General features: G+C 40.7%; 1 protein-coding gene across 3 annotated transcripts in view; it reads left to right on the top strand.

Moving 5' to 3' along the window:
- The first annotated feature begins 23,248 nt into the window (after positions 1–23,248).
- The window catches only part of shisa9a (shisa family member 9a), a 324,593-nt gene continuing 322,215 nt past the window's right edge, over positions 23,249–25,626 (top strand). For all 3 annotated transcript variants that reach the window (XM_059979331.1, XM_059979330.1, XM_059979329.1), the window contains exon 1: positions 23,249–23,773. In XM_059979331.1, the coding sequence (XP_059835314.1) occupies positions 23,250–23,773 (524 nt within the window). In that variant the 5' untranslated portion in view covers position 23,249. The remainder of the gene's footprint in view (positions 23,774–25,626) is intronic.

The raw sequence follows: 25,626 nt of genomic DNA, 5'->3' as shown, positions 1-25,626 counted from the left end.
CCTGATCTGCTGGATATTTTCAATTTCAGATTTAAACAATTGTTTTCTTTTTAAATTTTCATTTAGTTTTACTATTTCGTTTGTTTGACAATAACGAAGAATTGCAATTATGGAGAGAATTGCAAATAAAGCTCTGGCTGTGTTGTTTAAAGCTTTTTCTCGGTATCTAATCTATTTTATCTTGAATTGCATAAAATATCCAACTTTATTCTTTTTAGGTTTCCTTTTAGAATAAAAGAACAGAGTGAAAAGCCTGTGGTTAGGCACTAGGAGAATTCCTGGTTGTGATCCGATCAAAACTTTATAGTTGCTGTCAAGTTTTTAATCTTTTTTTATTTCAATACACCAATGAACTGCAACGGCTTTCAAAGACCACGATTTACATATTGAGGAATAGATTAATATGGAACAAAACAAGTCTTTCACCCCAAATGGCCAATGTTCATATTGTGGATTCCACTGCACTGGGAAGAATGAGCAGCAATTGGGTTGCATGTGACCAATTCAGTTCACATGTATAAATAAGCTTGAGCATCTGGTGGTTTGCCACTTCAACTCTCTGTTCAACTCCTCTGTGACCACTTTGCCTCACCCTTCTACCCTACTTCAAGAAAGTTTAAAGGAAACACGAATAGCAGGTTATCCCTTGAGTAAGTTCAGGCTTCATGATTTGACATTGACAATAAGAACAAAAGAAGTAAATGGAACACACAAACACAAGAAAATAGAAGCAACTGTAAATCATCAGGCCCTCGAAGCCTGCCCCACCATTTAATAAGATTGTGGTTGATCTGTGCTTGCCTCAGCTCCTTGACCTCTGTTCTGTGCCATTTTTCCACACTCCTCTATTCCTTAATTTGCCAAATATTTTACCTACCTCCACTTTAAAAAGCTTCCAATAATCTAGTGTCCACCACCCATTGGGGCAGAGAATTCCAGTAATTCACCACCTTTGCAAGAAAAAAATGCTTTGTAGCTCAGTTTTAATTGACTGGTCCCTCATCTTGTACTTATGTCCCTACGTTTGAGACTCACATGGTGAAAGCATGCCAAAAATCTACCCTGCCAAACTCCTTTAAGGTCTTATGAGTTTGAATGAGTTTATCCCTTATTCTTCTAAACCCTAAGGAATACAGGCCTAAAAGATACAGTCTAATCACTAGTGAATTAACTTGATGAATCTTCTTTGTATTGTTTCCAATATTATTATATCTTCTTTAAGGAGATTAAACTGTACACAGTGTTCCAAGTGAGGCCACAAACACCCAAGATAATGTTTAATGTTTTTTATTTGAATGTTCATAGCATTTCCAAGACAAGTGAGTGAAGTATAATGAGATCTAGAGGTATCTTGGAGTATGAATCACACAAAAAAACTAGTAGGCAGGTCCAACGAGTAGTTGCAAAGGGTTTGGAGTTTTTTACAGTTATTTATAATTCAGGATATCCCCTGTTTTGCATATTTTCAGAACCAGATTTATTATCACTGACATGTTGTTTTACAACAGCAGAACAGTGCAAAGGCATAAAATTACTATAAGTTACAAAATTAGTGCAAAAATAAGGAATAATGAGAAACTGTTCAGGGATTCGTGGGATATTCAGAAATCTGATAACAGAGATGTAGAAACTTTTCCTAAATTGTTGAGTGGGGTCTTCAGGCTCCTCCCCATGGTAGTATCAAAAAGAGAGCATGGCCCAGGTGGATGCTGCCTTCCAGAGACACCACTGCTTGAAGATGTCTTCGATGGTGGAGAGGATTGTGCTTGTGATTGAGCTGGCTAAGTTTGAAACCCTCTGCAGCTTCTTGTGATCCTGTGCCTTGCATCCTTCAAATCAGGCTGTGAAGCAACAAGTTAGAATGCTCTCCACATTTGTATCTGCTGCCCTGGGCGACCACATTATAACTGCAAATTTCCCCTCATTATCCTGTGCCCATGATCAAGCATGTCCTTCTGATTTATTAAACCATCCCCTGTTTAATAACACCACCTCCTCTTCATCATCACTTAGTTTAAGTGCCTACACACAACCATAGTTATGTGATTTGTGAGGGCACTAGTCCTGGCACAATTCAGTTGGAACCCATCCTAACAGGATAAATGTCTTCATCCCCAGGCCAGTGTCCCTGAATTGGAGACAATGTTTCCTCCCCCAAAATTTGAGCCATGCTAACCCTGTTTAATTTCTCTAATTTGGATGTGGCTCGGGTATCCTTTGTGGCTCTGCTTTTTAGTTTTGCCCTGAGCTGCTCAATCTTTCTGCAGAACCTCCTTCCTCATCTTAGCTCTGTCATTGATGCCTCCATTAATGACAACACTGGTCCTCCTCCATCAACTCTCCAGTCCAGAAGAGATGCCAGGGTGGTTGGGATTCTTAAATTATTCCATTATTCCATAACTTGATCACTGATTCAATTCATCAGGTTGATTTGCCCAAAATCCACCCATAATCCACCAAGTTCTTAAATCTGTTAATTTCAGTTCTCTATAAACTCGGTGATTACACATTCAAAGTTTTGAGAATCTGAGATATTGATAGACTTAGGGTAAAGAAATTTCTCCTAATTTCAGTATCAGCCCTAACTCAACAATTTCTCGCCCTAACATTAGTCTGTTTTAGAGCTTTTTGTGAAAGAAGCCTTCTGTCACTGTCACTTGGATCTTATATCCTTTGATGAAGTCATTCTTCTTCCAATTTCCCAGTCTGCTCTGAGGACAACCCCTCATCAAAGGAATAAATTAAGTGAGTCTTTGCTGTAGTCACTCACTGGAAAGTATATCCTCCATGAAGATCAAAACTGAAAACAGTATTTACAATATAATTTCTGCAAATTCATGTACAAATGCAGTGAGATTTCCTAAACTGCTGCTCCAGTCTCCTTGCCTTAAAAGCCAACATACCATTTGTTTTCCTCATCACTTGTCATACTTGCAAGTGAGTGTCAACCTGTACAAGAATAATCAAATCCTGGAGAGACAAAAGACAGCAGATGCTGAAATCCAGAGCAAGCAGCAAACTGCTGGAGGATCTCAGCAGGTCAGGCAGCATCTGTGGAGGCAAAGCATCCATCACCTTCTCATCATCTTGAACCGTCAGCCATTCCTCTACTCCACAGATGCTGCCTGACTCACCGAGTTCTTGTAGCCATTTATTGCAAGATGGTAAAAGGTATAGATCGAGTGGATAAGCAAAGACTTTTTCCCAGGGCAGAAATGGCTAATACAAGGGGGCAAAATTTTAAGGTGATTGGAGGTATTTAAGGTATTGTGCAGATGTCAGAGGTAAGTTTCTTACACAGAAAGTGGTTGGTGCAATGAATGCCCTGCCAGGGGTGGTGCTAGAGGCAGATACATTAGGAGCATTTAAGCAGCTCTTAGATAGGCACATGGATGAAAGAGAAATGAAGGGCTATGTAGGAGGGAAGCGTTAGATTGATCTTAGAGTAGGCTAAAAGGTCGACACAACATTGTGTGTTGAAGGGCCTATATGGTGCTGTTTTATTTTCTTTTTATTAAATATTCCAATTCTTATGGATGTGAAATGTCTTATGAAGCAAGGTTAGCAGAGCTGAGACTTTTCTCTTTGGAGCGTAGGAGGATGAGAGGGGACTTGATGGAGGTCTACAAGATTATGAGAGGCATAGATAGGGTGGATAGCCAGTACCTGTTTCCCAGGGCACGAATAGCAAACACCGGAGGGCAGATGTACGAAGTTAAGGGAGGGAAGTTTAGGGGAGACTTCAGGGGTAAGTTTTTTTACACAGAGGATTGTGGGTGCCTGGAATGACTTGTCAGGGATGGTGGTGGAGGCTAAAACATTAGGGGCATTTAAGAGCCTCTTGGACAGGCACATGGCTGAAAGAAAAATAGAGGGTTACGGGGTAGTGTGGGTTTAGTACTTTTTTTAAGGAATATATGGGTTAGTACAACATTGAGGGCTGAAGGGCCTGTACTGTGCTGTAGTATTCTAGTGTCTAGTGTCTAGAAACATAATGATTTAAAAGGTGCAAAGGAGATGGAATTTACTTGGATGGAATCAAATCCAGAGGTTATTAAAAGCTAGTTGGGGCGTGTCCAGTTACAGCAATCCTTGAGATAATATGCAATAGTTACCATTACTTACTCTCTCTTGCAGAGCCTTCCCTCCCTACGGCATACCAAATGGAAGAGCATTATTTGATATACTCCACTGATGGGGAAATGGGTGCTTTTTAAAATTAATTTGGAAGTTTGTGCTAAAAATTTTAAAACAGTGTAATTTCATCCAGAGTTGTTTCAACTCCAAAAAATCCTTTTTAACCAAATATTGTCAAAAGCAGCAAAAATGCACATTAAGTTTTCCTGTTTTACTTTTCTTCCAACCAAACTAAATGCTGTAACTTCACATTTCTCTGAGTTACTTTCTTTATATTGCCTAGATACCTGACCCTTCTGTATACCCCACTTAATCTTTAAGTCCTTTGGACAGTTTACTTTCCATACCAATGTCTGTTTATTTTTATTCATTTATTTGGTGTACTATCACTGACATATGTAATGAAATTTGTTGTTCTGAAGCAGCAGTACAGTGCTAGAGATAAAAAAAACACTATAAGTCAAAAAATATGGTGCTGAAGCTGAGTAATGAGCTGTAGTGTTCATGGGTTCATGGACACTTCAGAAATCTGATGATGGAGTGGAAGAAGCAATTCTTAAAATGTTGAGTGTGGGTCTGCAGCCTCCTGTACCTCCTCCCCAGTGGCAGTAATATGAAAAGGGAATGTTCTGGATGTTGGGGGTCCTTAATGAAGGATGCCACCTTCTTGAGGCTCCACCTTTTGAAGATGCACTTGATGGTGGGGAGGCTTGTGCCCATGATGGAACTGACCAAATCTATAACTCTCTGCAGCCTCTTTTGATCTTGTACCTTGGAGCCTCCATACCAAGCAGAGATGCACCCAATCTTTGGTGACATACCTCGTGTAGAAGAGCCACTGGCATGACTTCTTTGTGCTTGCTTTATTGAGCTGGGACCAAGATATATCCTCTGAGATGTTGATGCCCAGGAACTAGAAGCTGCTTATCCTTCCCACCTCTGACCTCTCAAAGGTGACTGGCATATATTCTCCCAACTTCCTCTTCCTGAAACCCATAATCAATTCCTAGGTCTTACCGACAATGAGTGTGAGATTGTTGTTGTGACACCACTCAACCAGCCAATCTACTTGACTCATGTACGCCTCCTCATTGCCATTGGAGATTCTGCCAACAACAGTGGTGACATTGACATTTAAGCTGTGCCTAACCATGAGTGTAGAGAGAGTAGAACAGTGGACTAAGCATCCATCCAGGAGATGTGTCTGCAGTGAAGACTGGGATGTATCACGCTTGGTCCTTTTATCTACATTGTTAACAAAGAATGCAGTTAGTTCAGGATTCAGTGCAGACTGTTGTCTTGGCATAAAATCAGAAAATGCTGGAAAAACTCAGCAGCTCAAGCTGGAAAGAGAATAAGTCAACATTTCAGGTTACAGGCCTCAGAACTGAGAAAGAGGATAAATAGTTTAGATGTCAGAGAAGGTGAGGGAGGGCAATCTATAGAACAAAGAGAATATCTGAAATAAGGTAAAATAATGTAGCAAACAACAGGCTGCTAAACTTTGTAGATTGAATTGCTGATGTGAGATATCAGTCATTTCAGGGGAGAGATGCTGCCGAATTTTCAGAGATTTTGTAGCATTTTCCATATCTATTTCATATTTCCAGTATCTGAAAATTTTAAAAAATCGTTAATAATAACAGCTTGCTAAACTGAAGATGATCCTTTTATGTCTATAACTCGATTCTATTCAGTGACATGCCTCTATCCATGTTAATGCTGTATACCGCTCTCAATCTCATGCCCACAATCTCATATTTTCTAGTTTTTTTTCCTTACTAATATCAAATTCCTCATTAAACTCTTGACTTCCCACTGTACATATTTTACAATATAGACAGGTCAAATATTAGTTTAGTGTCTCAGTTATGTTACTCTTGTAATTTTTCATATTTCCATCTCTAGGGAATTTTTGTAAAACAATTTAAAGTTGCAAAAACCATAATCTTTTTCAGCTAGCATACGCTGGTAGTTAACACAAGAAAATCTGCAGACACTGGTAGTTGTTCTGGTGTTGCCATTTGGGTAGATGACACTAAATTTGAGATTATAGGTAACATTGAGGGTAAATTCAGCAACATTCAGGAACGCCTTACAACACCAACATAATTCTAGCTATGTGACATATAAACATTGACATGAATAGATGTAATGTGGCAAGGGAAACATGCATCAAATTAGAAAGGGTACAGTGTAGATGAACAAAGGAATCAATTTATTCTTCAAACTAATCTCCTAGTGAAGTGGCTATTTCATTAGACCCTTCAACCATGGTTGAGGTGAGGTGATCATTCAATACTTGTGCTATGTTTTTGTTGTTCCTTCTCAGTATATCCTGTCATGATTTTATGACTAACCCTAGCCCAATATTCGATTTGGAAATATTTATCTAGACTACTCTTTATCATTTCTTATTATATGTGTTAATGTGAAAATTACCACACATTTATTATTCTGGTTTTTAATAAAAATCAGCAATAAAGACTAAAAAGAATCCCAATGTTATCACAATGAAATGTCTGAATCAAACATATTTGGAGAAAGGCCTTCATTAGTTCAGCACTTACACGGGATTGTTTGATGCCCATCAATGATTAAATCTTTAATACCATTTTAAGAATGGATTTTATTTGACCAGTTTGCAGGTTTGTGCAAGACCCTTGCCCTCTGGGTGAAAACTGAAAGCATTAGATATTGTCCTTTCTCTCAATATTGGAGAACACTTTGCAGTAGAAGTACAGCTTGCTGAGTAACAGCACAACATCCACACATCACAAGTATATTCTTTGCTGATTTTCCTCTCGCAAAATGTAGAGCAGATGTTATTTTCTAAACTTTCTTTTGACTGGGGTATTTACCTGGCTTACTTGAATGATTAGGCAGATATTGTATTCCCTGTGCTATGATTTCTCAGATGTGCTCCTTCAAGCATGGTGCTCTGTTTTGTTAACGTCATCAGCTTATTGTTGTCAATCACCTTGCATTTAGAGCAGAATTGTTAGATAACCAGGTTCCATCAGCATGGCCCCCTATACTGGGATGGATCCACAATTCCCAAAGGGTAGTTTGTTATGTGGAATTATTCATTAAATGAGTAGAAATATTAAGTCAACACACCTTCCTTAAGAGCTTTGAAAACTACTGGTGGGGGGGGGGGGGAGAGAACATTTCATGCTTGCATAATACACTTTTCTCAATTCATCCATTTCTTTCAAGAGATATTACTGGTTTTGGATTTCTGCAGTATAGTTACTCTTTCTATTAAAATGTTTCTCTTTGTTCTGAATTCAACCTGCTGGGTTGCTTTTTTGATGTTCATTGGCTATCAATTTTGGAATGGCTGTCTATGAAGTTATTTTTAAAGCACCACTATGATTTTGTAGGTTCTATTAATTCTGTTATTACTTTCCCAAATAATTCCATATGCAAATTAATTTTAGATCAAATTACGTTGCCTGGTTCTTTAGTCTATATTTCCTATATCTTTTACTGGCAGAACAATTAGCATTGAGGTGTTGGATGCATCTATTTATAGCAGGCTGCCTTGGAGGCTTGATCTAATGTTTGAAGCCTATTAGTATAACAGACATGCTGGTAGCAACCTTGTGCTAATGTGCCCATCATAGTCATATTCATGGAAAAATTGTCAAAAATGTTGATGGAAATTGTGTCTTTCTATCAATATGGCTCACATCACTTACTTACCAGCTTTAATAACTTACGTAATTCAGAGCAACTAAGATGAACATGCAATTTAAGAAATATTGGGTTGAACTCAGATTAATTGTATATGGTAAGCATTGCCTGTAAGCAGTGATGCATATGCATGATCCTCAGTAATGCTGGAACTGATTGGTTACTGGATTATAACAGATAATAATCCTTTAAATAAAAGTAGTGCTTAATTTAGTAATACAGGCACAGTATTAAGGCAAAGAACATTGTCATCAGCAGATTTTTGAGTTCTGATTTTTTTTGCCTATATTCAGTGAAGTATGCCTGGTTTTGATTCATGCAGAACTTTGAAAGAGTTCAACTGATTGATATGGAGCACTGTAGACAGTGCACACTGCCATGCAATCTCTTTTTTAACCGCCCTGTTTCGTATTTAGCTTAGTTCCTATTGGGGTAAGGCAGGTCATAAATCAGTTGGAGATTCTGTGGGGGGGGGGGAAATGGTAAATAGAATCTAATATGTACAAGTGTGAGGTGCTGCTTTGGAGGATTCAAAATGGAAGGGAAAAGTTATACAGTAAATGGCAGGGCCCTTAGGAGCGTTGTTGTGCAGAGGGATTTTGGGATATATAGCTCCCCCAAAGAGGCAATGCGTAGATAGGGTGGCACAGAAAGTGCATAGCCTGCTTACCGTCATTGGTCAGTGCAGCAGTATAAAAGCCTTTGGTTAAGCTTGGATTAAGTATCGTGAGCAGTTCTGGTCATTTTACTGCAGGAAGGATTTGGACGCTTTAGGAGAGGGTGCAGAAGGAGCTCACCGGATGTTAGAGAGTATTAGCTATCAGGAGAGGTTGGAAAAACTTGTATTGCTTTCTTGGAGTGTCAAAGGCTAGGAGGAGAAGTTAGAAGTTAATAAAGTTATGACAGGTAATGATAGAGTGGACACTCAGAGTCTATTTCCCAAATAGCAAATACCGAGGGCATAGCTTTAAGAGGAAAGTGGGATGGTTTAAAAGAGATGTGCAAAGCAAGATTTTACTACACAGAAAGTGGTAGATGCCTGGACCACACTACCAGAAAGGGCGGTGGAAGCAAATACGATAGTTACAGTTAAGATGCACTTAGACAAACAGAAGAACATGCCGGGAATGGAGGGATATGTATTGTGCAGGCAGGTAGGTTTAGTGTTGATTTGGCATTATGGCTAGCACGGGAATTGTAGGTCAGAGGACCTGATCGTGTGCTGCACTGCTCTGTGTTCTGTGTTCCGTTCGTACTGATGTTACCTTCTATACCATGGGCTTTTACTTTCTGCCATAATTTCTGATGTGGCATCTTCTCCAATGCTTCCTCTAAATCTATGTACAGCATCTCCACAGGTTCTTTAAAAAGAAACACCGAGACTTGATCAAACAAAATTTCCCTGTCACAAAATCATGTTGACGTTGTCTGATTGCCATGGATTTCTTTAACAGAACTGCTATAACATCATTAATAACAGTTTTTTATATTTTCTCTATGACTGATATTACCCTGATTGGCCCATATTTTCCTGCTTTCTGCTTGCTCCCCTTTTAAAATAATATCATGGAGCTTTTTGGCAATAATTTGCACGTGAAAACAATCTGGCTCTATTTGTAGGACACCTAGTACTAGATGAATAGAACAATAACTGTGTCTGTACTTAAACCAAGATTTGGGATTTTTATTGTCATTAGTCAGTACACAAACGTAATGGAGAATAAAATGATTGTTGCTACAGATACGATGCAGTGTAAAAAAACCCAATAAATATTAATACAGAAGATTAGCTTAGATAGATAGACTGGATGTACATACATAAATAAGTATTTGTACATAAGGTGGCTCTGACAGGAAATGATAAAGTAGTGGTGGGGTGGGCTCATGGGTGGAGGTGCTGATCAGCCTGATGGTTTGGGATGTTTTTGTGTCTGGTAGTCCTGGTGTGAATGCTGCATAGCCTCTCCCTTGATGGGAAGGGACAAAAAGTCTATTAGCAGGGTGGGTGGCATCCTTCCTGATATTGCTGGCCTTCTTCTGGCACCATTCTGTATATATGTCTTTAATGGTGGGCAGGCTGATGCCAGTGATGCGTCGAACAGTTTTAACTGGGGCCGCACGGTAGCGTCGGGGTTAGCACAATGCTTTACCGTATGGGCTCACCAGGCTCAATTCCTGACTCTGCTCGTAAGGAGTGGGTACATTTTCCCCGTGACCGCATGGTTTCCTCTGGGTGCTCCGGTTTCCTCCCACAGTCCAGAGACGTATTGGCTGGTAAGTTAATTGGTCATTGTAAATTGTCCCGTGATTAGGCTGGGGTTAAATTGGTGAGTTGCTGGGCAGCGTGGCTCGAAGGGCCAGAAAGGCTGATTCCATCTCAATAAATAAATAAGTAACCATTGTAGGACCACCCTGTCCACTGTCCACACAGTGATACACAGTGATGCAGCATGTTAGGATACTTTGAACAGTGTATCTATAGGTGCACGTGAGTATTGATGTGCATAGTCTATCTCCCTTCTGCCTCCTCAGAAAGCAAAGACACTGGTGAGTTTTCCTGAAGGTGTAGGAAGGTTTTTGGGACCATGTACAAGATGTGCGCTCCCAGGAGCTTGAAACTACTCACAGTTTCCACTGCTGTGCCACTGATGTGAAGAAGGGTGTGAGAGATCAGAGTTAAGAACTGAGGATTGATCACTGGAAATGTAAAGGTGTATTTTATGAATTAAATGTCAGATTGGTACAGAGAGCAAAATAAATAAAGGGAAAGAACAATGGTGGGTAAAAGGAGGCAGGATTAAAAAGAAATAGAGCCTTAAAATATCTCCAAAGCTATTTCACAATTGAAGACCGGGGCTTTATATCTGTAGGACTGAAATTTCAGGAGCAGGGAGGATTTCTTCTGGGAGTGTTTAAACACCACTGTTTATTAAAGGCATCAGAACTCAAATTTTCTGAAGGAGATAAATTCTATCTTAACTCAGGAGATTTTGGCCAAGTTTTATATTTTTGTTTTTACCCATGTGCCTACCCCATCCTATGGATATATATAATGATCATATTAGTCTCTTAGTTACTTTGACACCACATTTCCATTTATTGCCATATTGTTCTGAATTTTTACCTAGGTAATACCCTTACTAAAATTCACTTCCATTGTGAAATATTTTCAAGTCAATGGACCTTCATAATTAAATATCTTACATGCAGCATTACTCATTCACACTTGTTATTAATTTGTTAGGACTGTTCAGGCTTTTAATTTTGACTCTCCAGTGTAGTTCAGTAAAATATTATAATTTTATTATCTGCTCTCTCCCCATAGTAGAGGCCCTCCCCAGGTGACTTATGAAGACCTCAGTACATACGTATGAGAGTTTAGGAGGGTAGTGGGGTAGATTTGCTAGTGATCATCTTCTACTAGTTGGGAACAGGGCATTTCAGTTTGTTTTCTCTCCCAGTCATCCTCCTCGAGCCAGAACAACTGTGGGGGGGGGGGGGGGCTGGGTCAGGGTGAACAGAGCTGGGACCGCTCAGCCCAGTCACTGGGTCATTGAGGCCAGCTGGAGGTCACTCTTCCTGCACCCACTTTCCCATTACAATTGTTCCTGTAATCATCTATCCTCTCCCACACATAGTTTTTGTTCATTTCCACCTCATGAACCAAGCAGTTCACAGCAACCTGTCGTAATCTACGCTCATCCAGTAGAAACAATTACACAGATCTTGTTGTTTCCAATTGGAACAGCCACAATCTGCTTATTTAAATGACATCCATTCTGGACATCCACACATGTGTAATTATATGTTAAGACCTGAATTCCTACCTAAATGTAATGTATATTCAATTATTTCTGCCAATGAATCCCTGTCCAACGGTGGAACTGCATCAATCTCACTGAAATTCTTCTATTTTGCAAGCCTATTGATTTTATTGGGTTGTACAGCTACAAAGAAGAAAGCCAAAAATGCAAGTTCCTTTTTTTGAAAATATTTCTGTCTTGCCTAATGATTCTCAATATTTAATACAATCAACCTAATTATGATCTTGCAGTACTTTATTGTTGAAAGTTTAAAAAGTTCAAAGTAAAATTTAATATCAGAGTACAAACACGTCACCACATGCAACCCTGAGATCCCTTTTTCTGCAGGCATACTTAGCAAATCTATAGAACAGTAACTGTAAACAGATTAATAAACAACAAACTGTGCAGATGTAAATATAAATAAATAGCAATAAATAATGAGTATGAAAAACAAGATATGGAGTGCTTAGATGGAAACACCTGAAATAGAATGAGTGTAGTTACCCTCTTTTGTTCAAGAGCCTGATGGTTGAGGGGTAGTAACTGTTCTTGAACCTGGTGGTATGAGTCCTGAGGCACCTGAACCTTCTACCTGATGGCAGCAGTGAGAAAAGTACATGGCCTGGTTTGTGAGGGTCTTTGTTGATAGATGCTGCTTTTCTACGACAACGATTCATGTAGATGTACTCAGTAGTTAAGAGGGCTCTACCTGTGATGCATTGGGCCGAATCCACTACCTTTTGTAGGATTTTTCACTTAAAGGAATTAGTATTCCCATACCAGGCTATAATGCAGTCAGTCAGCACACTTTACACCACATTCCTATAGAAGTTTGCTAAGGTTTTGATGACATGCCAAATCTCCGCAGACTTGTGAGAAAGTAGGGGTACTGTTGTATTTTCTTTGGAATTATATTTATATGTTGGGTCCAGGATAGGTCCTCCAAGATAGCGACACCCAGGAATTTAAAATTAGTGACCCCCTCCACCTCTGATCCTCTGATGAGTACAGGCTTATGGACCTCTGATTTTCCTTTCCTGAAGTCTATGGTCATTTCCTTAGTCTTACTGGTGTGGAGTGAGAGGTTTCTCCGTAGCTGTTATATTTTATTCTGCAATGTTATTGTTTTACATTGATCTATCTCAATGCACTATGGAATAATTTGATCTGTTTCAAGACAAGCTTTTCATTGTATCTTGGCCCATGTGACAATAACAATACCAATAATTCTTTTTAATGTTTATCAATAGACCTTGTTTTTAGAAACAATTCATTTTTATTACTTTTTATGTCATTAATAATTTCAAGAATTTAGCACATGTTTGGAACCACTGTTAAATTGCTAAATAGACAATTGTTAAATGTGACCAGGGCTTTACCAGCTGAGAAAGCATTCTGTATCAGAGTTTCTCACTGTGTGGACCAAGCCACACCTACTGAAGGTCTCCAATGGACTTGAACCCGACAGAAAGACCCTCTTCATATAGATTAGGAAGGTTCAGGCTAGGGGTGAATGCATTCATTTCTTGTGGAAGTCTTTGCTGTTAAGACCTGGGATACAGTGTCTCACATGGATTATGGTGACATGGTAGTGCCAGATGATTGTTTCCTTATAGTATAATTCCAAAAAAAAAACTAGAAAATACTTTTAAGAAGGGATTTATCAAAGATGGTTTCATTAAAATCAAACACATAGCTATTGGGTTTTGCCCTTGAGTTTGTGTAGCAGGAGAAAGTACTACATTTCTATCTATGGGTAGGTGAAATGTGACAGTTCTTTGATTAACATAAGAGATTGTGCAGATGTTGGAAGTCTTGAGTAACACATACAAAACACTTGAGGAACTCAGGAGGTCAGGCAGTACCTATGGAGGGGAATATACAGTTGATGTTTCGGGCAGAGATCCTTCATCAGGATTGGAAAGTGGGCAGAAGACAGAATAAGAAGGTACAGACACCAGAAAATATGCAGATGTTGGAGATCCAAAGCAGCACACACAAAATGTTGGAGGAACACAGGAGGCCAGGCAGCATCTATGGAAAAAAGTAAACACTCGACCTTTCTTCTTCAGGATGAGAAGGTAAATGACTTACTGGCCAGTGATGACCCTGGTGGAACATTTGGTGATGGGAATACATTTAATGTCAATGGTAAATGGTTTGGCTCCCTGACTGGTGGTGAGCATTGTCTCACGCTTGTGGTGCACGTTAATGATCACTTGTCAGCTCTTGTTTGAATGTGGTTTAGGTTCTGCAGCATGAGCTGAGGAGTTACACATGGAATTAAACAGCGTCTGAAGGAATGTCATTGAAGAAGCAGCTGAAGATAGTTTGACCTGTGACACTGCCCTGAGGAAGCTCTGAGTAATATCCTACAGCTGGATGGATTGAACTCCAATAACCAGACGTTCTTATTTTTTTGTGAGGTATGACTCTGACCATTGAAGAATTCTCTCTGTGATGGCCATTGACTTAAGTTTTACTGGGTCACCTTGACTCAGTGAAATGATGCCTTAATGTCAAAGGTAGTCTTTCTCAATTTGTACCATTTTTAGAGCAGCACTGATGCCAAGTAGCCCTGGCATTGGTGAGCAGCTTACTGGTGAGTAACTGTTGCTTGAAATCATTCCATTGACAACAGCATCCATCTCATTGTTGCTTATCAAGAGCAGACACGCCTGGACTGTATTCATCCCGCTTTATAGGAACAGGGCATAGCTAGGCAGCTTTCCACACTGTTGGTAGATGTAACAGGAGCCGCTTAAACGGAGGCACAGCTCGTCAGATCTACAGTGCTCAGAATCAGAACCAGGTTTGTAATCACTGAAATATATCATGAAATTTGTTGTTTTGAGGCAGCAGTACAGTACAAAACATAAAATATACAATAAATTACAATATGATACATGTAAATAAATAAATAAGTAGTGTCCAAAAAAAAGCCGTAGTGAGGTAGTGTTCATGGGTTCATTGTCTATTCAGAAATCTAACGGCGGAGGGGAAGAAGCTATTCCTAAAATGTTGAGTGTGTGTCTTCAGGCTGTACTTCTTTCTCCCTGACGGTAGTAATAAAAAAGTATAATGGGCGGACGAGGTTCTTAATGATAGATGCCACCTTTTTGAGGCATTGCCTGTTGTGGTTGTCCTGGATGGTGGGGAGGCAAGTGCCCATAATGGAGTTGGCTGAGTTTACAAATCTCTGCAGTATATTTTCTGATCTTGTGCAGTGGCCCCCCACCCCCCACAGCAGACAGTGATACAACCGAGATGTTGCCTGATCCCTTGGCCTTAGCTATATCCAGTGCTGTTATCTATTTCTTGATATCATATGTAGTGAATTGACTTGGCTGCAGACTGGTTTCTGAGGTGCTGGGATTATCAGGGGACTGCTCCTTCAGCACTTCTGAATGAACATATTTATAAATGCTCCATCTTTTTGTTTAGCATTCATATGCTGGACTTCCCATCACTGGAATTTTTGGAGTCTCCTTTTACCATTTATTATTTAATTGTCACCACCATTCATAGCTAGATGTATTAAGACTGCGGAGCTTTGACCTGATCCATTTAATGTGAGATTGCTTAGCTCTGTCTTTAGAGTGCCATTTTTTTTTTGCTTCTCTAATGTATTGTTTGTGAATAAATTCATTCTGTGGGCTAATGGGTAGGCTACAGGGGTTAGAATAAATGCCTGCAATTGGTGAGATAATCTGTGAGCTTCACCTATCTATAATTTATATCGATGGCCTAAATGAGAGGAACAAATTTAACCTAGCCAAATGTGCTGCCGATTAAAAAAAAAGATGACCAGAGCAGACGGCAAAGAAAATGGAACGAGTTGCAAAGGTCAATGATGTGGGCAAACACAATTAGATGAAATATAACTTGAAGAAATCTGGTTTTATTTTCTTAGGCAAAACAGAATATCAGAATATTTTAAAGAGTGAATATACTTGGAAATGTTAATGTGCTGAGGGATTCGGATGACCTTGTACAGTACGAAGAATGAAAGTTAACTTGCAGTTGCAGCAGAAGAGTAGGAAAGCAAATAGTATGTTAGCCTTTATTAGAAAGGGATTAGAGTATAAGAGCAACGAAATATTGCTTCAGTTTAATAAGGCTCTGGTGAGAACACACAAAGGACACAATGTTTTAGTTTTTATCTTTTATTCTAGTGAGAACAATGTTAGAGTACATGCAACAAAGGCTTGTTAGACTAAATGCTGAGTGAATGGATCCTTTGAGGTTCAAGTGCATTCATCCTGGAGATTAGAAAATCAGGATCATGTTTATTATCACTGACATATGTCACATAATTTGTTGTTTTGCATCAGTGCGATGCATAAAAATTACTATCGTTTATAATCAGACATTTATAAGAATTAATTAAGTAGTGCAATTAGGGACCAAAATAGTAAGGTATTGTTCAGATACTGTTCAGAGGGGAAGAAGCTGTCCCTAAAATGTTGAGTGTGTGTCGTGAGGCTCACATACTTCATTCCTGGTGGTAGTAATGAGAAAAAGGTACGTTCTGGATGGTGAGGGCCCTTAATGATGGATAACACCTTTTCGAGGCACCACCTTTTGAATATGTCCTCAGTAGTGGAAGGGCTAGTGCCTGTGGTGGAGCTGGTTGAGTCCGCAACCCTCAGCAGCTTTTTGTTTCAATCTATGATGGAAATGAACTAATTCCATTGGAATATTAGTGATTTTTTTAGAGGTTGGGAATATGTTTCCCCTCTCTATGAGTCAGGACAAAAGGCTGCCCTTGCAGAGGTGAGATAAGTAGTGATGTCTTCACTCAGAGGTTTGTAAAGGATATTGGGCATTCAGTGGTACAGTATATTCAAGCTTTGGGTCCACATTGGAGGGACATGAGCCATAGTAAGGGGAGATGAAGTAGAGGTGGATGACTGGCTGCAAACTTATCGACTGATAAGCTTGAAGTGGGCAATTGCCTAATTATCTTCCCAATATTGTTATCTTATGAAAAATAAATACATCTCAGCAGCTGCATGGAAAAGTGTCTCAAGTGTTATTCCACAGATTGGTAAATTAATTGTCTTGCCTGCGCACCTTAAGGTTCTGGGACTACAGACTAATTCCAGAGACTCCATGTCATCTAGGCTGATGCTGATGAAAGCAATCTTACAATACTTAGAGATAGCACATTTCAGATGAAGCATTATACGAGGGCCCATTTTTTTCCCTTGTGTATACAAGAGGCTCCATGACAACTGCTTAAAGAAGAGCATGGTAGGAAAACCTAGCCGATGTGAAAGACTGAGTAGAATGAGTCTATTGTATCTGAAGTTAAAGTGCTGGAAACGTGCTATCATTGAAATGCATGAAATTATTTGAGGACTTGAATGCATTGATGCTGAAAGAATGCTCCTCCTGACAAGAGGCCATAATCACAGGGTAAGGGACCAGCAGTGTAGGACTGAAATGATGAGACATCTGTGTTTTTTTATATATATAACATGAATACTGAGCACTCTCTACCACGTGGGTCTGCTGATGCACTTCCTCAGGACAGAGTAGTTTAGATTTTTGGATACTATTTAAATAAAGAAGTAAAGGAATAAGCAGGAACGTAGCTTTGTAGTAGTTAAGTTCTTATTGATTAGTGGATTGTGATCAAGAGGCCTTATGTCCTAGTCTTCTTGTTATTTCATGTGGTATTAATGGAGTCCCTCAGTACCTGTTCAACATCTCTTTCTCAATCTGCATAATTAGAACAAGACACATAGTCATCATCTTGTAGTTGATTGTCTTCATTATGCCCATATTGGTTGTTACATTCATCTACACTGCAATGATGACTGCTTTTTGTCAGTACCTTGTACACTGTGAAGCAATTTAAGACTTTGGAATTGTGAATAATAATATAAATGCTTGTTGTTTCTTCTATCACCAACTCTCCAGACATTAACATTTAACAAGTCATCACAGGAACTAAAATGATGCAAGGTGCTGTCCCATAAAAACAAAGGAATGTCGGTTGCTAACAGACTAATGGAATCCTTGAAAATTGTTTGTTGTCTTTTAATGAGGCCAGAAGATAAATTATTATGATTTAATAATTGTAACATAATCAAAAAAATCACAAAATAGTTGCAAGTGTAATTTTGGAAAATATGGGTGACCATTAGGATACACCTTGGCAGGATAAGGCTGAAATTAGGCAAACCCCCTCAAAATGGGTAGAATAAGAACTTTTATTAATAAGTTACTAATTATGACTCACGCTAGATAGACTGTGGTTACATTATGTTGCCAGTTAATTCAGAGCTGGTAACACCTGACTTTTTTGGCTGGATCTCAGAATGGAGAGAGTTATAGGCAATATGCAATTCTTCAGAGATCTGCCCATCAGATAATACTTATTTCTGAACCATGGAAGGAACTTTCAAAGCATTAATTTAGGTGAAACAGTCCAAAATAATTGCAGCTGTTAGCGCAGATCTGATAGACGAGCTTTAATCCTCCTGAAAATTCAGTCTTCATCTAGATATCCCACCAGAAGCTATTGAACAAATAACAAGATTAGGGGCTTCATTTCTGTGTTTCATTCCATTGAGACTTTGTGATATTGCCTTTTACAACTCAAGGTAACTTTGAGTTTTATAACTCTAATTTTATAATCAGAATTTTAAAATAATATGTAAACTGTATATCTTCTGCAAATTTCTCTAACCTGACACAATCCAGAATGGAGTCAAAGAGGGATAAAGCATAGAAACAAATACTTCAGCCTATCTTATTCGTGCCAACCAAGTTGCAGCTGAGTTTGTCGCATTTGCCTGCATTTGGTCCATATTCCTCCTAAACTTTATTAGCCATGTAACTGTCCAAATACCTTTTAAATGTTGTAAATAAAGGAGATACCTTTTATCTCACACAGCATCTCATTCAAACATTAATTTTAAAATTCTCCTCGTTTACACATTCCAAGACTGTTTTGCTCTTTTGTGTTATCTGCTCTTCTCCAGCACTATGTCACTTAATTGGCAAATGTATTAGTCTGCCCATTGATCAAAGATCAACACTCCATTGATCTTCCCAGCTGTCTGGCTCTTCTTGCTTAAAAACGCTCCTTAGATCCCAATTTTTGGCAAAGGGTTTGGTCATTCTTCCTGACATTTCTGAATACAGATTGGTGCCAGGTTCTGTTTTTAATGTTCCTGCACCTAAAGACATTTTCCTATGAAGAAGATCCTCCTTAAGAAGTGGTTGAGTTTGTTGAATAATCTCTGCACATCAATAGAATCCTCCTTATAATCCATCTCGGATTTGTTATCTCAGCCTGGTTTAGGTAAAGTCTCTCTATTAACCTTCTGTACTAAGCACTTCATGTCCCATTTTGAGTAAAACCTTAAAAGCAGACATTCAGGGAAAAAAATACACCCTCAATAATATCAAGATCAAAGCTATCTCCATCCCAAAATAATGGCTAATGATATGAATAGTTGTCTCGGGAGGTGGGGGATGGGGGTGAGGGTATGACCAGAACAAACCTCACGCCACACAGTAACTGAATAAAAGAACAGATGGTAAAGCCATTTTTTTTTTGGTTCAGCTGGCTTTCACATATGCCAAATACTTGAATGCTTCCAAAAACATTATAAAACTAGTAAAGATTAATAAGACTTTAAAAAGTTTTAAAAGAATTAAAACACCTGAGTATTTAAATTTTGCCATGTCTTACTTCTGACTTACCAACGCTTGCCTTAGTTCATCACAGTCATTCTCCTCCGATGAAATGAAAGAATTCAGTACCAGGTCCAGCAGAATCCTGACTTGTTCATCTAGATACCTCACATGTGCTGGAGAATTGGCATGGATCTATACTCCGATATTGGAGTAACATTGTTCCCCAGTCTAAGAAATGCCAGTGAACAGCTATTGGCAAGTGTGGTACTACTGCATATAGAACTCCCAAAAGGGCCCTGGTGAGACCACATCTGGAGTATTGTGTTCAGTTTTGGTCTCCAGATTTGAGGAAGGACACTCTTTGCTATTGAGGGAGTGCAGCGTAGGTTCACGAGGTTGATTCCCGGGATGGCGGGACTGTCATATGTTGAAAGATTGGAGTGACTGGGCTTGTATACACTGGAATTTAGAGGGGATCTGATTGAAACATGTATTAAGGGATTGGTCATGCTAGAGGCAGGAAACATGTTCAGGGGAGTCCAGAACCAGAGGCCACAGTTTAAGAATAAGAGGTAGGCCATTTAGAATGGAATTCAGGAAAAACTTTCACTCAGAGAGTGGTGGATCTGTGGAATGTTCTGCCTGAGAAGGCAGTGGAGGCCAATTCTCTGGATGTTTTCAAGAAAGAGTTAGATAGAGCTCTTAAAGATAGCAGAGTCGAGGGATATGGGGAGAAGGCAGGAACGGAGTACTGATTGTGGATGACCAGCCATGATCGCATTGAATGGTAGTGCTGGCTCAAAGGGCCAAATGGCCTACTCCTGCACCTATTGTCTATTGTCTATTTGCTATTGTATCAATTACACGCAGAACCACAGGCATTCCCTGGAAAGTACAGTAATTGAGCACTTAGGCTTGTTTCCAGAGACAGGGGTATCAGCGAGCAGCAGATACAGATTTAAGATAATTTGCAAAAGAGCAGGAATCAAAACGGGCAAAACAAAACATTGAGCTATGGTGACATGGATTGCAAAGTCTGCAAAACTAATGGAAACAGATTCACGTGAACCTGTGAAGAGGAAGTGGACAGATACTTGAGAAAGAAGTGAGTGGAGGGCTGTGGGGAAGGAACAAGGGTTAACTGGATATCATGCCCAGCACACATACAATGAAGTAATGCTCCGATTCTAGTGACTCAAAATGACTGAGACGTCGCCAGTTTATACTTTGATCAACTTTTGACATCAATACTCAGAGAGCATAGAACTGAGAGAGAGGGAGAGAGAGATACAAAATTATAGCAATGATACTTGTTTTTGTGAGCTAGCGACTTAATTTTCATAATAAGTGTAGAATGTTACAATTACAGATGAGTTGTATAACCTTCCAATACAGAAAGGGACCATTTTACCTTTACAACTATAGATATTATCTTCTGAAAGATACTGTCACCATTTCAGTTCCTGGCAGGATGTTCTCTCATGAAAATGCACAGATCTTCCCTTCTCATGAGATAAGGTATAAACTAGTGTACAGTGATTCTGTTAACAGTATGCAATTGGGAAGAGCATTTTGATCTGCTGATAAATCCAATAGAAAAATAGTATGAAGCATGTTGTCTCTAACCATTGAACCCTTTGTGTTATACTTTGGAGTAAAAATAAAGTTTGTTTTTAGAACTCAAATGATCAGTAGGGAAAGTTAAACAGCAAAGAAGTTAAACTACAGAATAACTTAATTGCAACATAGATCTGTGAGGAAAGTCTTGTGTCTAATTTCAGACATTGCATTTTTCTGCTTACCTTATTGAAACAGAAATTCACTGGAATTGCTGGTTCCTATTTGCACCTACTGATTGCTTTGAAGTTATGACAAAGAAAAATCAAACATGATATTTTTGCAATATAAAATTCAAATCAGCATTCAAATACTGACCAATGTTCTCCCTGTATATGAGGTTCTTCATAGGACTAATAGTTTGTCGTCTTTTAGAGTAGTGAGCTTTAGGTTTAGGGTAAAGGGATAGGTTTAGGGCATATCTGAGGAAGATTTTTTTTTCACCCTGAAATTAGTTGATGATTTGGAACTCCTGAGGGTAGGTGAAGGTAGAAACTCTCACAACATTTATTAAGTGTTTAGTTAAGCGCTTGAATTGCTAAGGCATAGATGGCGATGGATGAAGTGTTGTTAAAGGGGATTAATAGAGATATGTACTTGTTACTCGGCATGAACACCATGGGTCAAAAGCCCTGTCTTTTTACTCTCTGTGATTATAAACTGGAAACCCTAAATAATTAAAAAAAAGGTAATATTGGATGAACGTGATAGATCGGAGAGTATCCAGAGAAGGAATTGTTCCAGATCGATGCTTTTTGTATGGAATCTGAGGTTCCTTCTTCAAAGGCACTGCCTGACCCGGTGATCATTTCCAGCGTTTTCAGTGTAATTGAATTCGAACTGCGTACTGATTGGTTTCCCACCCTTCAGCTTTGAATGATATTGTTTCCAGTCGATGACGACCCAGGGGTAATCCTGTTGTGCGACAAACACGAGGAACTACTGACTCCCTAGCTCAGGGAGCCGCGTTCTTTGGGGTTCAGCTCTGCACTATTTGCGAGCTAGTTCGCCGTTAACGTATTATTTATTTCTGCTCTTCGCCGTCTGGGCACACAAAGCCTCCACTTCTGCTCGGCACGTCGCCGCTCGCGCGAAGGGGATTTTCAAAGTTGATTTGACAGGAGAATTTGCTGTACTGATCGACGCCAGAATTCCTTTGACGAGGCGCCGCCTTTTTCCTCCTTGATGAGGAAGTGTCTCTCTCCCGCACAGGTGGCGGGCTGAGCCGCTTTATTGATAGTTGTGCTTCAGGCGATGCGAATCCGTGCACAGAGCCGAGCAAACTTTGCGAAGAGGCTGCTGGTGAGCGAGGCGCCGCGGCTCCACGGCATCGTCTCCACAGGATCCGAATTAATTTGCAGAATTTGTTATATTAGAAATTAATGCCCCGGAATAATGTCTGCAGCTTAAATGTCAGCAGTTGTTGGTATTATTGTTTACCATCTTTTCTGAAAGTGGCGGTGGAGGTAGGACCCACCTTCTCAGCCAACCTGAAGGTTTCTCGAAATATAATAGGAACAGAAATTCAAAGTCTCCTCTTTTTTAAAAGGCCACGTCTCTTCGCCTTTAAATATATTGTCTAAATATTGGCAGTCAAATGTAAATAAATCCATTCTCCCCAACAACAAACGCATTGCCCCTTTAATTCCCAGTCCCTTGAGCTTCATTCGCCGGGCTGTAACTGGAGGACCACAGTTAGTTAGTCGGTGCTGTTCCAAGCCCGTGTTAAAGCTGCCGAGTCCCGTTTCAGACACTTAAGGTGCCGGAGTCCGACTGATGGAGCGAATTCAACCCGAGCCGAGCGAGGAGTAGATGCTTTACCTAACAGAACATGACACGAAGCGGAGCGGCTAATGGTGCTTAATCCACGTCTGTTTGCAACGGCGAAGGGACACGACGAGTGTTGTAACTTTAAGGCGATAAGGTCCACTGTATCGCAGTAGTACGACGATCGCGCCTTGGGGATGTGTTGCAGGCACCGCTTCTCACGGTGCGCTTGGAGTCCGGCTTGGCTCATCCGGAGTCTGACATCTAGCAGCGGTGGATGGCACCTGGATCGAGTGCGAGGGTTGGCGCGGAGCGGCACCGTGTCACCGTGAACGGCGAGAAGGAGAGGGAGTGAGCAGACCTCCCGAGCGAGGCACGCAGCTTCGGTCTCAGTCTCCAGATCCACGTGTAAGTTGGAGCACCGGCACTCGAAGCCACTGGCAACTTGAGAAGCCTGCTTCTCCTCCCACCCCGCCTTGCGCATCAGGCTAGGATGCGGCGTTCACACCTGCTCGGGGAGAGCTACGTCTGAACCCTGAGCTCAGTTTTGCTTCAGAGGACAGAACAATGCGCCTCCGTCTAATGCGCTACTTGTTGCTGGACCTGTTGGGCTTGTGGTGCCCTGTGCTGGACTGTATGGCCCAGGGCAAGAGCGGTCAGCAACTGGGAGGCATTGTGGTGGTCTCCGGCCAGAACACCTCAAAAGAACCGGGGGCCCCCGAAATGCCTCCGAAACCTGACCGGTGCCGGGGCTACTACGACGTAATGGGTCAGTTCGACCCTGCTTTCAATTGCAACACAAGTATCTACCAGTACTGTTGTGGAACGTGTGGCTACAGATACTGCTGCCAGTTCAAAGAGTCCAAGTTGGACCAAAGCATTTGCTCCAATTATGACACCCCGAACTGGGCGAACGCGAGCAAGTACCCTCAGAGACCAGACGAAAGTACATTTGATCACGCCAGGGATAAAACGAACTTAATTGTTTATTTCATTTGTGGCGTCGTGGCTATCATGGTCCTGGTGGGTATTTTCACCAAACTTGGACTCGAGAAATCGCAGAGACCTCAGCGAGAACTGAATGTCTCCAGGTAAGGAGTCTGTCTGATTCATTCCACCCCCTCCCACCCCTTTAGTGCAAGGTGCGTAGGGATATGGCACCGTCCCGCCCGGCTGTGAATATCTGGCTGGTTGGGGTTGCAGTGCGGTGAATCAACACTTTGTCACGCATCCCGCTTACGAGGAAGGTTCTGAAATGAATAGGTGGTTGTACACCGAGATAGCCAAAGCATGCGATGGCAACGATTTATGGTGCACCTGGGCTGATTTCAACAGGCCACAAACACAACACTGTTGGGTTACCTCCTGCCCGCTTTACAGACTCTTCAGAATCCAGTTGTTCTTGTTAATGTTTTTGTACCCAAGTTATTGCAATTTTAACATTATCCGGTACGCCAGCTATCACCTAGCTGCGCAGAAACAATCTGTGAGCAGTCTTTTCAGGACGTTTTATATTTAAACCTGCTATCTCGGGAATCCTTTGGAAAACACTTTGTGAAACAGGCCTGCGAGGCTTTAGGTTTGTTCAAATAAATCGACTGACTTTCTAAGAATAATTTTGTATAAACTCTTCCTTCCACCGATTTGTATTCCTGCCTTTAAAAGCGCAGCACACGCCACAGGGATGGACCTGTTGCTCATAGCGTCGCCAGCTCGTCTGCTTAAGCGTCGAAACAACGCCAAAACCCTTAGCTACCTTCTGCTATTGAATGCAACTTTAGTAGAACGTTATCCGGACTGAATCAGCCGGAATGGCCACAATCCTATTTTTATTAATTTGTGTTATCCACGATCGTGGAAACCGTTAAATGTGCAAAAGGGCTGCGAAATCCTTTCTATGGTCAGTATCGCCCGTTTCCATCGAAAACGAGCACCATCTAACACATGCGAGTGTCCTCATTCCCCCAGAGTTGTGTCAGCGAGTCACCGGACACAGTTTCCTCAGGCCAATCGTTAATTGTGTCGGAAAGTAGAGAAAATTTATCTGACGTTTCATCTCTGGCGGAACGAGAACTGTGGCGTTATTAAGTGGAAATTTGATAGTGTCAAAAACATCAAGAGACGATGAAAAGTCACGGAAAGGTGAAATTTGCGAGCGGAAGATTCTCTTAAGTAACTGCACAGTCTTTGTTCGGTTAGAGATGAAACGTCTGTTAAATCGTCCTGAAATGTTTTGGGATCCAGCCTGAAGTTGGGGTGGGCTCAGTGTTTATTTTGTTTTAATGACAGAACTGATATCCACGATTTCCAAATCGTGCGGTTACACTGTTACTCAGCGAAGTTCTCAACTCTAGTTCTGATACCTCCAGTGTTGTTTCGTAACAGCACAGCATGATAATGGAAATGGTCAACACACACATAGGGTGCGTCGGTGCCCTTGGAAGCTGCCATGGCATTGGCACCGGGCTCTGCACCAAAATATGAAACACGGGGAACTAACGAGCTCCTCGGGCTCCGTGTTTCGGACGTCTGCGGCTGGCTGGCAGACATGCGTTCCCTGCCTTACCCGCACGTTGCTGAGTGCTGGTTTAGCGTGCCGCTGGCTCTAACTCCCACTAGACCAGTTAACCGCTCTTTCCATGGATTTAATGGGTTAATCCAAGCGGAGGTCGCTAGCAGGCGCTATATTTCTCTCTTCATTTGAACATCAAATCGCTTGCCAGATAAACGACAAACGGACGTTTTCTCAACTCTTAATTCACCTCCAATACTGTCCAAAGCCTTTCCTAACTCGTTGCCTTAGACACTGGACGTAACTGTAGCTGACAGTGGTTGGTCCCAGCATTTGTATCTTGCATCGAGGAAGACTCAACAATATCCTTTCCCCAGATTACCCCTGAATTATCCCAGGGGTTCATTGTATGGTTCATTTTATCTAACAACC

The sequence above is a fragment of the Hypanus sabinus genome, chromosome 9 (genome assembly GCF_030144855.1).
Source record: "Hypanus sabinus isolate sHypSab1 chromosome 9, sHypSab1.hap1, whole genome shotgun sequence".
Taxonomy (NCBI): domain Eukaryota; kingdom Metazoa; phylum Chordata; class Chondrichthyes; order Myliobatiformes; family Dasyatidae; genus Hypanus; species Hypanus sabinus.
The sequence above is the reverse complement of the archived record's forward strand: the minus strand, read 5'-3'. Positions and strand labels throughout refer to the sequence as shown.